Source organism: Tachyglossus aculeatus, chromosome 1 (genome assembly GCF_015852505.1).
Source record: "Tachyglossus aculeatus isolate mTacAcu1 chromosome 1, mTacAcu1.pri, whole genome shotgun sequence".
NCBI lineage: Eukaryota > Metazoa > Chordata > Mammalia > Monotremata > Tachyglossidae > Tachyglossus > Tachyglossus aculeatus.
The window spans coordinates 134,131,945-134,148,413 of record NC_052066.1 but is presented as its reverse complement, the minus strand read 5'-3'; the positions used below and the strand labels follow the sequence as shown (position 1 = coordinate 134,148,413).

The 16,469-nt window shown below is 42.4% G+C and overlaps 1 protein-coding gene across 1 annotated transcript in view; it reads left to right on the top strand.

Moving 5' to 3' along the window:
- The window catches only part of GFRAL (GDNF family receptor alpha like), a 52,056-nt gene extending 50,725 nt beyond the window's left edge, over window positions 1-1,331 (top strand). Inside the window, 1 exon segment of the mRNA XM_038745909.1 lies at window positions 1,229-1,331. Within this exon segment, the coding sequence (XP_038601837.1) occupies window positions 1,229-1,331 (103 nt within the window).
- The last annotated feature ends 15,138 nt before the right edge of the window (window positions 1,332-16,469 follow it).

Sequence of the window (16,469 nt, the reverse complement as noted above, 5' to 3'; positions counted from 1 at the left end):
CCTTCCCAGACTGAAGCCCCCCCCTTTTTCCCTCTCTCCTCCTCATCTTACCCTCCCCCATACCCTCTCTCCCTCCCTCTGCCCTCCCCCCCTTCTCCCTCTCCACAGCAGATGTGTATAGTTTGTACATAGTCATTGCTTCTATTTATTTTATTAATGATTATTATAGCTATAATTCTATTTATTCTGATGGTATTGACACCTGTCTACCTGTTTTGTTTTGCTTGTATGATCTCCCCTTTCTAGACTGTGAGCCCATTGGGTGGGTAAGGGACCATCTCTATATGCTGCCAATTTGTACTTCCCAGTGCTTAGTACAGTGCTCTGTACACAGTAAGTGGCTGAATTAATTGACTGAAATGTACTACTGCACTCAGCCTTCATCCCTGCCTCCAATCTCTCCCCAGTGCCTAACTTTGTTTTTCTGGATCAGATCATTAAAAAAAGTCCAGATCTCTCCACTCAAAAGACCTCCAGTGGTTGTCCATCCACCCTCTGCATTGCAACAGAAGCTCCTTACCATTGTCTTTAAGGCTCCCCCACATCGCTGATCTCCTACTACACCCCCAATATGAACACATGCACTTCTGTAATGCCAGACTACTCTCAGGACCTGGATCTTGCCTATCATTCCAACAAACCCCATGCCCAAATCCTCCCTCTAGCCTAGAATTCCCTCTTCCTTCACAGCCAACAAACCAGCCCACCCTCCCCTCTTCGAACTCCTTTTTAAATCATATCTCTTCCAAGAGGACTCCCGTGGCTAAGCTCTTATTTTCCCTATCCACTATCCCCTTCCCGCATCATCTATGCAGTCAGATAATTACCCCCTTAAGCACATGATATTCACCACATCCTCAACCCCTCAGCACTTAAGTATATAACATCATATTCATTTCCCCATCTATAATTTATTTATATTGTCTGCCTCCCACCTGTAGACTTTAAGCACCTTTTGGGGGGTATGGGGAAGGCTATTGAGCTTTCCTAACTATATGAATTGTACTTTCCTAAAAGTCTAGTTCATTGTTCTGCACACAGTAAGCCCTCCAAGACCACTGATTGATTTAACTGATTCAAAGTGGGCTATTGGGATGAATGGAATGATAGTAGAATAGACCATATTTTTGATCCCTTTTTCTTTAACTAAGCACATGCTCTGCACAAAGAGGGAGACACTCAAGTACGATAATAAGAATTAATGAGTCACGGGGTACTTTTACAACAGTGCAAAACCCTCAGATTCAGAGAGGCTTGATGATGGACAGTTCTGGTTTCTACAGCTTAAGAGGGACACAAAAGACTTAAAGAAGAGCCTCAGAAATGAATAAGAAGTTGGAAATTCAGAAGTTGAGGGAGAATAAAAAGAATTGAATTTTTTAGCTAAAAGGAGAAGAGTCTGCAGGGTAATTATACTTGTTCTTCACGTATTTGAAAAGGATGGAGATGAATTGCTCCCTTTCTCTGCCAAGAACAAATTAGGAGACAGTGTGCTTTAGCTGCAGCATCAGAGATTTAGGATAGATAATTGGAAGAATTTCCTGGTGGAATACATTAAGCAGCTGAATGGCTTTCTGATGGACGATGTGGGATATCTTTCCCACAAAGTTCTCTGTAAATACAGTAAGATCTCATTTAGCTGGGAAATGTGGATCTGGTCTTGCTTGAAGAGGAAGGCAAGATTTCCTACCAAACCGTGATTCAAGGGAGAAGGAAACTCTATTTGTGTTCATGCTTTTTGGCAACACTACCTTTCACCCCAAAATCTTAAGGGCTCCCTCTGCTAATGGAATGTCCTTGTTTCTTTTTGTAGATTCTAAGCCATTTTTTAAAACAAAATAAATCCTAACCACTAAAAACACAGTTCCTTGGTTACTTTGTTTCTTCTACTAGGTTTAACTCAAAGAGGCACATCTTCTAAGTAAAGAGCTCCACATTAACTCAAACAGCATAGTGCAAGACTTTAATAATCATTTTGTAATAATTATGACATTTATTGAGCACTTATTATATATCAAATCATGGGGCTAAATGCTGGAGTAGGTACAAGACAATCAGATCAGATACAAACTTTCCACTTATGGCACACGTTAAAAATAATAGTGAGGCTTTTGCCAAACATAAATACAATGAGCTCTTCAGTCTTGCCAGCTTTGCTAAACAAATCATGTGTCTGGACCTGAAGTCAGCAGATGATTTAATTTGAGTACTGCAAGGGTTGAGGTAAACAGAGGCTTCCTATTTAGAGTCCGAGGGCTGAAGTAAATCCAGGCCCTCTCCTTCCCGCTGGAGATCTGACTGAAAAGAGGCATCATATCTAGGTACACACCTTCCAACCCACGCAGATCAAGAGATCTAATCAGACAACCAGAGGAATTATTTGTGGGTTACACCACGTGACATTTCATAACTCTAAACTCTCCAAAACCATAGACGTAGCCTCTAAAGATTTTGCCTATTCCAACAGTCCAGAAATGCTGGCTCCAGTTTCGTTGAAAGGTTTACAGGCGCACAAAGGATTTCAATAAAATCCAGCTGGTTTGGATTGTGTCTGCAAACCTGAAACGCGGCAAATTTGGCCTGGTTTCACATTTTTGGAAAGAAAGCTTCACACTGCCCTAATCAGGACACATTGAAGTGAACATTCAACCAAGACAATAGAAGAACAGCTGTCTCTCTTCTCTCATATTCCCAATACACATTCTCATAGGATCGTGTGTAGTGTTAAAGACTCTTACTTACACTGCCAAATCTGTCATGTTTCTCAGAGAGAGTGAGGCATAAATCTGCCCAAAATACTTTTGCAGATTACTGTTGCCAGTAAAGAGGAGGAAACTATTGCAATGGTCAGTGAAACACTTCAACAGATTTCAGTCGACTGAGAAAAAGTCGTGTTGAGTATTATGCAAATAACATCCCAATTTGAGAGGGAACAAGACTTAGTTAAGTGAAAGCATGATTTTGTTGAACATTCCCACACTGTACATTTACTCACCAGATATGGAAGTAATCCATGCTGTAATTGTTGCCAACTGGAAATAAAATGAAATTATATTACTTTATTTCTTGATATTCTAAATGCCCTGATTCGCATATGCATGTGAAGTCAGTTCAACCCCTTGATTATTAACATTACGTCTTTCTCACTGAAAAAAAAGTCATTTTAGTGATAGCTATACACAAAATAACCCATGTACCTCCAAAAACATTATCACTTACAAGGCTCCAAAATGAGCAGTATGATTTCAAGGTGTCGAGTCGCTTCCAACGAGTATCCACCGGCTTCTCATGTAATGCTCCACATAATGCCATCCTGACAATTGGAAAATTCTCATATTCCACGTCTGCCACCTAGCATATTTCCTTTGTGAACCAGCACACATTTCCTTTCAAAGGCTGTTGTGAGAAAGGCGACATGGCCTAGTGGAAAGAGCCCAGGAGGGGAGTAAGGGTACTGGGTTTTAATCCTGAACTCTACCACTTTGAGCAGTTACTTCTCGTAACTTCTCTGTGCCTCAGGTCCCTCATCTGCAAAATGGTGATTCAGTACCTGTTCACTCACCTACTTAGAGTGGGAGCCATATGCGGGGAGGGATCACTTCCAAACTGATTATCTTGTATCTGCTCCCAGCTCTTGGAATATAGTATTTAAAATACACTATTATTATTATTGTCATTATTAGGTGCTTGGAGGGTGGCAGGGGCAGTGCTGTAGAAAGCCCCTCATTCCACTTTCTCTTCCTAGTCTGGGATTTTGCTGACCTGCTATTGGACTGGCTATTTCTTCAGTACCTACTGGGTGTGTCACCAGAATCAGGACAAAAAATTGAAAAAGAATGTCAAAAGCTCAGACATTCATAGGAAGCAAAACAAAGGCTGTACAATTGCTTGGCAGACACTTTATAATGTGGCAAGAAGCTGATGACTGACATATGTGTGTCCCCATCCCTTCAACACATTTGAAAACCCAAGTGACTGAGGGGAGGTAGATTGGACGTTTACTGGTGTATGTTACGTTTGTACTTCAGCGTCTGGGCCTGGCACAACTCTGAGAGAAAATTATGCAGATCAAAGATAGCACACCTTCTGGGAAAAATTGTAATTTGGGCACACATTTGCTTTCCATATTGCCCCCTAGGCATATTTGAAGATGACACCCCCTAAACACATTTCCAGTCCCCCAATTTGAACCTAAGGTCGATTGTCTGTAAACAATTGTTGGTATATAGTGCTCATTAAGGCGAGCAGCCCAAGACTCACAATAGCACTTTGTTCTAAAGGGCATATGGATGCTATTACCCTTCAGCTGTACACCAAGCATATGTCCGACACCCCTAATAGGTCCCCTCCAACACTTCTGCTAAGCTGCTTCCACCTAGTAACTTTTGTCCTTCAAACACTGGCTCAACTTGCCACTTCAACACCCCTCCCTTATAAGTCACCAGGAAAGAAGTTAGGTGGTTGATACTGCTAGCTAGTTGATCAAGGAAAGCTAAGGTGGTCACAGTTTCTTGACTGTGTGGATTGGGTGCAATTTTACATCAGAGAGGTGAGTGGATTGGTGCATTTTTGCACTTGACAGTTTCTAGTCAGGTGGAATCTTTTAAGATGATTCAATAAATGAGCAGTTTTTATCAGTTCCTGATGGACTGTCTCATAGTTTAAATTTTGAAGTCATCAGCCTTGTGGAAAAGGGTGCACTCCAGGAGAAAAGAGGTGGGAATTTGTGACCCCGTTCCTCCTCCTCCAACATGGGTTGCTTGCTGGATGGGCTCCCACACCATCCTGAAGAAGGACCCTCAGCAGCCTCATGCCCTTGCCCCCACCATGAGGGTCAGTCCCAGAGAAAGAAATCGTTACAGTCAGGGGGGGGTTTTTCTGAGCTGGGCTTCCACCCCTCCTGAAGGGAGTGGAACCTGGCCTGCCTCTGCCCCCACATCCCTATTACAGGGATCAGCTCTAGAAGAAGGAATCCAGGGAAGAGAGATCTCATAGTCAGCCCAGATTCCTTCCTCCAGAGCTGATTCCCAAAGCTAGGGCAGAAGACAGAGGTCACCAAGGCCCTTTCCCCCAGAGCTGGCCCTTGTGATGGGTGCTGGGAAAGAGTGGCCCTATTTACTGGTTCAGGGGACAGAGAGACAGTGTGGCCTAATGGAAAGAGCAATGGGCCTGGAAGTCAGAAGGACATGGGATCTAATCCCAGCTTCACCACGTGACTGCTGTGTGACCTTGGGCAAGTCATTTAACTTCTCTGTGCCTTGGGTCCCTCATCTGTCGAAATGGGGTATTAAGCCGTTTGACCCTTATGTAGGACAGGAGACTGTGGCCCAACCTGATTATCTTGTACCTATCCCTGCGGCTTAGAACAGTGCCTGGCATATAGTAAGTGTTGTAAATGACACAATTATTACCCTTAGTATGTATGGTAGTGCAGTTTTCTCCCCCGGGGGGTGCATTTGGATTGTGGTGATTGGGAATTGACTGAGGGATGGCTGCCACACTGGCACCAAATTGTGTTGTGACTAAAAGGATGTCAATTATAGGGGCCCAGTGCTCCTTACTGGATTTAGTTTCAACCAGCCCCTTCTACTTTAGGAATACAAATTAAATGCCTCTCATGCAAATCACACCCCCATCCTATGATCTGTGGGACAACAGAACAGCTGTCAATGTCTGCTTGTGATTCTGACATTCACCACCCAAGTGACTCCTCAAATCCTGATAACATTGGCAACAGCTCCCTCTTTAATGTGTCTCCTTCAAATCCACTCTGGCTGCCCCTTAGAGAGAACTCCTTTCTTTTTAGCACTTCTCAATTTTCAATCTACTTCATCTCTTTCCCCCCAGACACCCTCTAATAAGCTCGTTTTCATTCCCTTTTATCCATCTTCTGTCCTATTTTCCATTGCCCTCCCCTGATAATTGCTTCATGAACCTTTGTGCTATGATAGGATAGTTTATATGTCCAGGAATACATTAGAAATGGTTAATGATAGCTAATGGAGTCAATTAAAGCTCCAACCCTGTTTCTAAAGAGGAAAGGTGTAATCTTAATAGACTGTCTCTAGAATACACTCATCATAGGAAATGAAAGGAGATGGACCTGTTTCCTGCTGGAAAATTGCAAACCATCAAATTACAAAAATGGGACAAATGGCACCATCAGCCACATGACCTCTAAACTCTTAAGTACTGGTTTCATAAGTAGCTGATTGCAAAACATATCTGACCCATTCATAATGTCAGAGACAAGGTTCCTGGAGGGTCCATTGGGAAAATGGCCTATATGAAAGAGAGAGAGAAAGAGAGAAGGGGGGGGGGGGGGGAGAGAGAGAGAGAGAAAGAGAAAGAAAGAGAAACACTCTGCAATGTACTAATTACAAATAACAGGGGAAAGAGCAGAATTGTCCCACATTTGTGACAGGGAAGAATAGGGAACGTCAGAAAAAGGAATACCATCATTGCAGAGAAGTGAAGTCAATAGCAGCATCATACAGACCTTGAGACTCTTGGAAATTGGGGTAGACAAAAGGAAAAACCCTCACTATAGACAAATAACCCCTTCCCCTTTTGTGCCCCAACTATGGTAGTTGAAGATTATCTTCTTTTGCCAGGCTATTCTCTGAAGAAGGGCCCTGTCTTTCAAATTGTAGCATGGAGAGAGGAGAAGGAGGAGAAAGATAGAGAGAGTGCACAACCAAAGCCTAATGTGAGGTACTAAACAAGTTGGAGTTTGTTCAAATCTATCACTTTTCTGTGGGTGCTCAATATTTGAAATGAAAAATGTGCAATCCATTGGAAATCATCAGTGAGGTGCTAGAACACCTGGGCCTCATTTTGCACCTCAGGGAATAAGGAAGATGGAGTGAATGAGTAGAGAGCTATAAGAATACATCAGGCATAGCTAAATCAGGTCATTCCTTCACTCTGGATGACCAATAAATCACAAGCAGTGAGAAAAAATGTAGGTGAAAAGGCAGGTAAAAAAATACATCACACTAATTTTTTTTAAAAGCCCATTTGGGGGATTAGAGTTGATTAGAAGTGATCCTACTATTATGTCCAGTGTCTCTTTATACGGAACCTCCGTATAGGGCAGGAATGAAAATACTAACTATTGTGGGGAACCTGAAATAAGCAGGGAAAGTAATGCAAGTTACTGAAAATGTTAAGTTATTTTGGAGGACGAGAGAGATTAAGATGTGAGTGTGTTAGCTTTGCTGTCTGCAATATAAAAATGGTACAACTACTGGTGAGATTTTATATTCATATATGTGCCTGACAGTGAATGACAACATTGTTCTTTCATGTTGTGTGAATTATAAACCTTCTCCCTTGATTCCTATAACTTTTTAGGATATTTGGTAAGTGCTTTACTGATGTGCCAGGCACTGTTCTAAGTGCTGGGTTAGGTACAAGCTAATCAAGTACGACACAGTCCATGTCTCCACATGGGACCCATGGCCTTAATCTCCATTTTACAGTTGAGATATCTGAGGCCTGAGAGAAGTTAATGGCTTGTTTCAGGTTCACAGCCTCACACTACAAGTGACAGGAGTCAGGATTAGAATCCAAGTTTTCTAACTCCAGACTCATTGCCTCATCTACAGGGCTCCATGCTGCTTCTCTTCTTGCAGTGCTCAGGTACTGGTTTCAATTCAAAATCCTAGTGATGTAGATTCTGTACCTTGTTGAGTAAAGACTACTCAAAGATACCACATTCATCTTTATACTTTCAAGATCTCCCAAATGTACTTACAATGCCTTGGGGAGGGACCACTGGTGTTTAGAAAAGAGATCCAAAATATACATATTTTTCTATAGATCATTCATTCTCATTCCAGGACTTTAGAAATTGGATGCTCACTTTTGAATTGAATGATTGTACACTCAATGTTATCTTTAGAGCCCTAGTGATAGCATATGCTGAACACCCCACTGGTTGAAGTACTCAGGAAGGACAAAAAAATGAAATTGCCTGCCCAGAATGAACTTACACTCTAATAACAATAATTGTGATATTTATTATTGTGCTGATGTATCCACTCTCCTAAAAACACCTCCCTTGACCTCACAGCTCCCCCATTATTCTCACTCACCAAACTCTTTGATAAGAGTTGTTTGCATCTGCTGCTTCCATTTCCTCTCCTCCATCTCTCACCTTGACCCACTCCAGTCTGGCTTCACCACTATGCACTCCACCAAAACTGCCCTCTGAAAAGGTTACCAATGATCACCTTCCTGCAAAATCCAATAGCCTCTACTCCATTCTAATCTTCTTCAACCTCTCAGCTGCCTTCAACACTGTCAACCATCCCCTGATAGCCAAAAACAATTATTTAACCTTGGCTTTCAACTGACACACCTCTCTGCTAGTTTTCATATCTCTCTGGCTGTTCATTATCAATCACTTTCACAGGATTCTCCCAACCCTTCCTGTGGGAGTCCCTCAAAACTCAGTTTTGCATTCCATTCTATTCTCCATCTACACCACCCTCCCTTGGGGAATCCATTAGATCCATGGCTTCAACCATCACCTTATGTGGATGATTCTCAAATCTACATCTCCAGCTCCTGACTTCTCTCCTCATCTCTTCAAGGCATCACTCTTCGGGTGTTCCACTGGCAACACAAATTTCAAAGTCCCAAACAGAACTCCTCATCTTCCCACCAAAACCCTGTCCTGCCCCTGTCTTTCTCACAGCTGTAGACACCAACACTATCCTTCCTGTCTCACAAGTCTATAACCTAGGTATTATCAATCATATATTGAGCATTTACTTTGGGCAGAGAATCATACCAAGTGCTTGGGAGTATAAAATATAACAGAGCTTGGTAGAAACGTTCCTTGCCAACAACAATCTCAATAGTCTATGGGAAGTGTAGGGGGGGGAAGACAAAAATTGCTATTGTTAAATTACAGATACATGTACATAATGCCTATGGGGCTGAGGGAGGAGGTGAACAAAAGGGTACGAATTCCTAGTGCAGAGTGATGCAGAAGGAGTGGGTGAAGAGGAAAATGAGTGGCTTAGTTGGGGAAGCCCTCTTAAAGGTGTGTTTTTAATAAGGCTTGGAAGGTGGGGGAAAGTGAACAACATTTAGATATTGGAGAGGGGAGGGAGCTCCAGGCCAAAGACATAATGTATACTAAGGGTTAGAGTAAAGTGTGTGGCTGGGGTTGTCAGGAGGAAATCAGCGAGTAAGGTAGAAGGGGCAAGGGTGATTGAGTGCTTTAAAGACTATGGTAAGGAGTTTCTCTTTGATGTGGAGTGTGGATGGACAACAACTGGAGGTTCTTGAAGAGTGAGGAGGCATGTATTGAACTGGGCAGCAGAGTGAGTATGGACTGAAGCAGGGAGAGAGGAGGCAGGGAGGTCAGCAAGGGAGACTGGTTCAGTAATCAAGGTGGGCTAGAATAAATGCTCAGATTAACATGGTATCCATTTGGATGGCAGGGGAAAGGGTGAGGATTTTGGGCAATGTTTGTGAACACTGAACTGACAGGAATGGTCACCAAGAATGAGTAGCCAGAGGGATAGGAGGGAGAATCAGGGAGAAGACAGTTTCAGGGAAACCAAGGTTGGAGAAAATGCTTCCAATGCATGCGGTATTTTAGATAGAGGTGGAAAGGCAGCTGAGGAGGTCACAAAGGACTAGGATGGAGTAGAGGTCATTTGATTTGGAAAGAATAATGTCATTGGTGATTTTGAGAGAGGGCAGTTTTTGGGGGATGGACGTGAAGGTGGCAGAAGCCAGGTATAAGGGGGTCAAGAAGAGAACTGGCTGGAGAGGAAGTGGAAGGCAGCAGGTGAAGACAACTCACTGAAGGAGAGTTATGAGAAAGAAATGATAGGAAGGAGATAGGTGTTAAGCAGGAGGGAGCCATGGGGTCAAGGGAGGGTTTACTTAGGATAGGGGAAACATGAGCATATTTGAAAACAGGGGAGAGGAAGCCACAGAGAGGGGGAATTTGGCTGAAGATGGTGGTCAGAAAAAGAAGGGAAGCAGCAAGGATTCCGGTAAGGGTAGAAGAGATGGGGGTTATCATTGACTCATTATATTCAACCCTCTGGCACCAAATCCTGTTGATTGTACTTTCATAGAATCACTAAAATCTACCATTTCCTCTCCACCAAACTGCTACTATACTGATCTAAGCACTATAGCCTATCCTGCCTAGTCTACTGCATCATCCTTCTTACTGACCTCCCTGCTTCTCCTGATCCCAGTCCCATACTTAACTCTCTTGCCTGCAACATTTTTCTTAAAAAATTCAGTCCATATTTCCCCAATCTCAAGAAACCCCAATGGTTGCCCATTTTGTCTCTTCAAATAGAGACTGCTTACCACTGGCCTTAAAACATTCAATCAGCTTACCCACTTCGTATCTTACCTCTCTGATTTTATATTATAACTATCCTACATACTTCACTCCTCTAATGATAACTTATAGTCACTGTATCTGGATCTCATCTATCTCGCCTCTGACAGCTCACCCACATCCTGCCATAACTTACAGTTGACCAGGCCCACCTCCTCCAAGAGGTCTTCCTCAACTAAGCCCTCATTTCCTCTTCTCTCTCTTCTTTCTGTGTTTGCCCTTTTCACTTGGATTTGCCCTCTTTATTCACCCCTCTCTCAGCCCCACAGAACTTTAGATAGACATAATTTCTTTATATAAATGCCTGGTCTCTCCTTCTAGACTGTAAGCTTCTTGTGAGCAGGGAACATGATTACCAGCTCCTCTTATATTCTCCCAAGTGCTTAATACAGTGCTCTGCACACATTAAGCACTCAGGAAATACAATTGACTGATGTGTCAAACATTGTGCCAAGGTTCTGGAATAGACACAAAATAATCAGGTTAGACACAGTACCCCTTCCACATGAGGAAATGTAGGCACAGAATTCAGGGACTTGCACAAAACTATATAAACAGTCAAGTGGAGGAGCTTAGATTAGAATGCAGGTCTTCTGACTTCCAGGTCTGTACTTCCACTAAAATATGCTGCTATATGGAGAGGCAGTCAAGAAAATATCTACAAATAGAGTATATTCAAAAGAAGTAATTTGGGACCAATATGTGGAAGGGGACGAAGATGGGAGTAGTGAAAAAAAGGTAATAAATAATAATTGTGGTATATGTTATATGCTCCCTTAATATGCCAAGAACTGTTTTTAGGTACTATGCAAGAAGCAGCAGCATGGCATAGTGGACAGAGTACAGGCTTGGGAGTCGGGAAGGTCGTGGGTTCTAATCCGGACTCCACCACTTGTCTGCTGTGTGGACCGTGGGCAAATCACTTTACTTGCTCCAGGCCTAAGTTTACTTCATCTGTAAAATTGGGGATTGAGAAATGTGAGCCCAACATGGGACAGAGGGGGTGGGGTGTGCACCCCTGATTTGCTTGTATTTCACCCCAGAGTTTAGAACAAATGCCTGGCACATATTAAGAGCTTAAAAAATACCCATATTCATTTATTATTCATTCATTGATTCAATTGTATTTATTGAGCACTTGCTGTGTGCAGAGCACTGTACTAAGTGCTTAGAATGTACAAATTGGCAACATATAGAGACGGGTCCCTACCCAGCAATGGTCCTCACAGTCTAGAAGGGGGGGAGACAGACAAAAAAAACCAAAACAGACAGGTGTCAATACCATCAGAATAAATAGAATTATCTGCTATAAACACAATCGTTAATTAAAATGAATAGAGTAATAAAATATGTACAAATATACACCAAGTGCTGCGGGAGGGGAAAGGGGGTAGGGCGGGGCGGGGGGGAGTTGGGGGAGGGGAGGATGAGGAGCAGTAGAAAAAGGGGGGGGTTCAGTCTTGGAAGGCTTCCTGGAGGAGGTTAGCTCTTTGAAGAGAGGGAAAGTGCTAGTTCAGGTGGATATGGGGAGGGAGGGGCATTCCAGGCCAGAGGTAGGACGTGGCCAGGTGTCGACGATGGGACAGGGCAAGAACGAAGCACAGTGAGGAGGTTAGTGGCAGAGGAGCACAGTGTTGTGGGCTGGGCTATAGAAGGAGAGAAGGGAGGTGAGGTAGGGATGGGATGAAGGTGATGGAGAGCTTTGAAGGAGTGAGAGGGTTTTTTTGCTTGATTTAAAAGTTGATAGGCAACCCACTGGAGATTTTTTTGAAGAGGGGAGTGACATGCCCAGAGCATTTCTGTACAAAGATAATCCGGGGCCAGCAGAGTGAAGTATAGACAATTATTATTTATTACGATTAGATCTGACCAGTCCCTATCCCATGGGGGACTCACAGTCTAGGAAAGAGGGATTAACAGGAATTTGATCCCCATTTTACATACGAGGAAATTGAGGCACCCGAAAAGTGAAATGACTCACCAAAGGTCATGCAGCAGGTAAGTACTGAATCTGGTATTAGAATACAGGTCTCCTAGTACCCAATCCTATGCCTTTTCCACTAAAGCCACGCTGCATCTCCAAAACAGGCATATTGTTACGAAGGTCAGCTTGAGAGGAGCATAGCACCCTTCCCTTCGTTCTGTTTCTTGTTAAATTAAGGGTAATACACTCACTGATTGTGCATGTGGCAATTAAAAATGAATACTTAATAATAGTATCTGCCTGGATTTGATTTGCCCATTACATATGTTTTGTGTTTATAGAAATCTTTGATTGTAATTGCTCTGGGACAGGAACTTAGTCTCATGTATTTTTGGCAAGTGCGCTACATTTTCAGGGCTCCAGGAACAAAAGGGAATCTCTGCACTGATCTCATAATATCGGGTTAATCTTCTAGCAGGATAACTGCTCTGACAAAGCACAATTCCATTATCCACCTGCAAAATAATTGGGCTGAGAGTGTTACTTTTGAATTAGTTGTTGTATTTGTCATATTGGGGATGATGAACATGTTGCAGAGCATATGTGAAAGATGAGCAGTCTTGTTTAGTTCAGGTGATGCATTTCAGCTGCTTTGGCAATTCACATTATATAACAGCCTCCCTCTCTGCATCCAAAACTTTAGCCATAAAAACAGTCAACTCTGCGAGTACAGGTTACCATACACATCTGATATTGCTGGTGTGGGATTATAATGGGATAGATTTTGCTCTGTGATGCCATGATCTTCCAAAGCTAACATCATTAATTTTTTGAATCTAGACATGTTTGAGGTAGTTGCAATAATTTGAGCTGCTTTCAGTGAGACATACAATCCTTTTCACTTTAAAATTAGAGCCTCTTAATAATAATGATAATGCTATTTGTGAAGCCCTTACTATGTACCAGCATGGCATAGTGGGAAAAAACACAGGCCTGGGAGTCAGAGGGACCTGGGTTTTATGATGGCGTTTATTAAGCACTTACTATGTGCGAAGCACAGCTCTAAGCGCGTGGGGGTAGATAAAAGGTAATCAAGTTGTCCCACGTGGGGCTCACAGACTTAATCCCCATTTTCCAGATGAGGGAACTGAGGGCACAGAGAAGTGAAGTGTACTTGCCAAAGTCACACAGCTGATACGTGCGGAGCTGGGATTTGAAACCCATGACCTCTGACTCCAAAGCCAGGGCTCTTTCCCACTGAGCCACGCTGCTTCTCTGTTCTAAATCCTAACTCTGCAAATTGCTCTGCAATTGCTTGCTGTCTGAACTTGGGAAAGTCACAACTTCTCTGTGCTTCAGTTTCCTTCAAATGTAAAATGGGGATTCAATACCTGTTCTCCCTCCTACTTAAGGACTGACCCTCCATGTGGGGGCAGAGACTGTATTTGACTCAAATTAACTTAATAATAATAATTGTGGTATTTAAGCACTTACCATGTGCCAGGCACTTTACTAAGCACTGGGGTGGATACAAGAAAATGAGTTGGACACAGTCCCTGTCCTGGCATGGGGCTCAATAAATCATAACCCTCATTTTATAGGATGAGGTAACTGTAGCACAGAGAAGTGAAGTGACTTGCCTAAAGCAACACAGCAGACAGGTTGCCTAGCCAAGGACTAGAACCCAGTGGCCTTCTGACTCCCAGCCACGTGCTCTATTCACTTCACACTATGCTGCGTCACCTACCCTCAGTTGTTTAAAAACAGTGTTTGATACATAGTAAGCTCTCAGCAAGTACCATAAAAACAAAACAAATACTAAGCTCTGGGGGTTACATATAATATTAGCCCATTGGATATAGGCTATGGCCCAGGGCTCACTCTCTAAGGAGAGGGGGGGAACCAAGATTAGAACCCAGGACTCCTGACTCCCACGTCCAAACTCTTTCCACTAGGCCATGCTTCTTCTCTACATTTTGGTTTTCATATTTTAACATATCCCATACATTCTATCAATCACTAATATTTTAATAGGTGGGCTTACTATGTGCAGAGCACTAAGTGCTTGGTAGAGTACAAAACAACAGAGTTCGTAGACACGTTCCCTCCCACAGTGAGTTTTACAGTCTAGAGAGGGAGACAGACATAAAGTACAGATACACATTGAGCTATCTTCCTACTGGACTCCGGTCTAAATTTGTCTATCTGAATTCATGAATTTCAAAATTTGAAGGACATTTTAGCAGTAACAAATATTGGACTCATCTTTCTGAGACTGTTATTTCTGCTCATCATTCAAGGTATGTTAGCAAGAAGGGCCCCAGGACATTTCAGAAGGAATCTGAGATAGGGAGTTTTGGCCCAGGATTCAAATGGGAGCTCTATATAAGCCTTGGCGAACGAGGCAGAGATAGGAATGTTTCCCAAGCTAATGTAATTGCCAACAACTAATAATTTGCTCAGAGAATTCACTCATAAAAAATTACAAGGGAAGATTCAGGCTGAAACCACAAATACAGAAGTAAATCATGAAATCCTACTTCTCTGGCAGGACTTACCACAAGAATTGATTACATGCACAAACAGAGGCTCAAGTACATGCCCTCATGGCCCAGACTGGGAATAAAATTCCAGGAGCAATTTTCTTCTCAACTAAGACAGAACACAGAGATTCAGGGTTTAGATCCATCCTTCCAAGATACCCTCGGGAGTTTACCTCTACTCAGGAGCTCTACTAAGGAATAACTGTCATTTATGTATGTAACTGTAGTTTATGTATACATCTGCAATTCATTTATTTATATTATATGCATTAATACAATATTAAATATAAAGTAATTATATATATTAACATAACATTATATATGATGCATAAACTGATTGATATATTAATATTACTCAACTAATGAAAATTGTATTATGTATTAATGTAATGTTAATATATATTATGTGTCTGTCCTCCCTCCCTACCCCTGCACTAGACTGAAAGGCTCATTGTGGGGCAGGAAATGTGTCTGTTTATTGTGTGTGCTGTACTTTCCCCAAGTGCTTAGTACAGTGCTCTGCACATAGTAAGCAACATAATAAATACGATTGAATGAATGAAGAACAGCGCCCTCCTGGCAGTGAAATATCTGCCGTCAACACCATTGCTTTCTGGTAAATGTGGTTTCTCCTTTCCTTCCCTACAATTCCTTTACCAACTTCCAACTAGACTCAAGAAAACTTTCAGTGTTGGTTTATTCCTCTCAGTATCAGAGGAGAAATACTAATTCAAGTAATCAATACTCTTACCCCTACATACCTACTTTCTTCTCTCACTGCATCCTAGTGCACAACCTTCATAACCCTCAAACAAATATAGTCTCCTAGCTGTGGCTCTCTCATCTCCCCTGCTACCGAACCTCTTCCTTATTAACTCTCCCTCCTAGAAACTCTCTTCCCCTTTATAGTCAAGAACTTTCCCTATCTTAAAAGCCCTTCTGAGATCACTTATACTCCTGGGAGGGTCTTTTCTGAATAAATGGTATCTCAAATATCTACTCTTTTTATCCCCCGTCCCTCTCACTGCCCTTTCAACCCTTCCAAACTACTTCAGTCAATTGTATTTACTGAGCACTGTATTCAGACCACTGTACTAAGAGCTTGAGAAGTATACTATAACAGAGTTGGTGGGACATATTCCCTGCAACAAGGATCCCACAGTGTAGAATGGGACAGACATTAAAATAAATTATGGATAATAATAATAATAATGGCATTTATTAAGCACTTACTATGTGCAAAGCACTGTTTCTAAGCACTGGGGGAGGTTACAAGGTGATCAGGTTGTCCCACGGGGGCTCACAGTCTTAATCCCCATTTTACAGATGAGGGTAACTGAGGCAACAGAGAAGTTAAGTGACTTGCCCAAAGTCACACAGCTGAAAATTTGGGTGGAGCCGGGATTTGAACCCATGAACTCTGACTCCAAAGCCCATGCTGTTTCCACTGACCCACGCTGCTTCTCCAGCGTGTACATATATGTTCACATATATGTGATTTGGGGTGAATAAAGGGTACAAATCCAAGTAAAATATCAACAAAGAAGGAAAAAGGATTAGAGGAAATGAGAGCTTAGTCAGGGAAAGCCTCATAGAAGAGATGTGATTTTAATTAGTT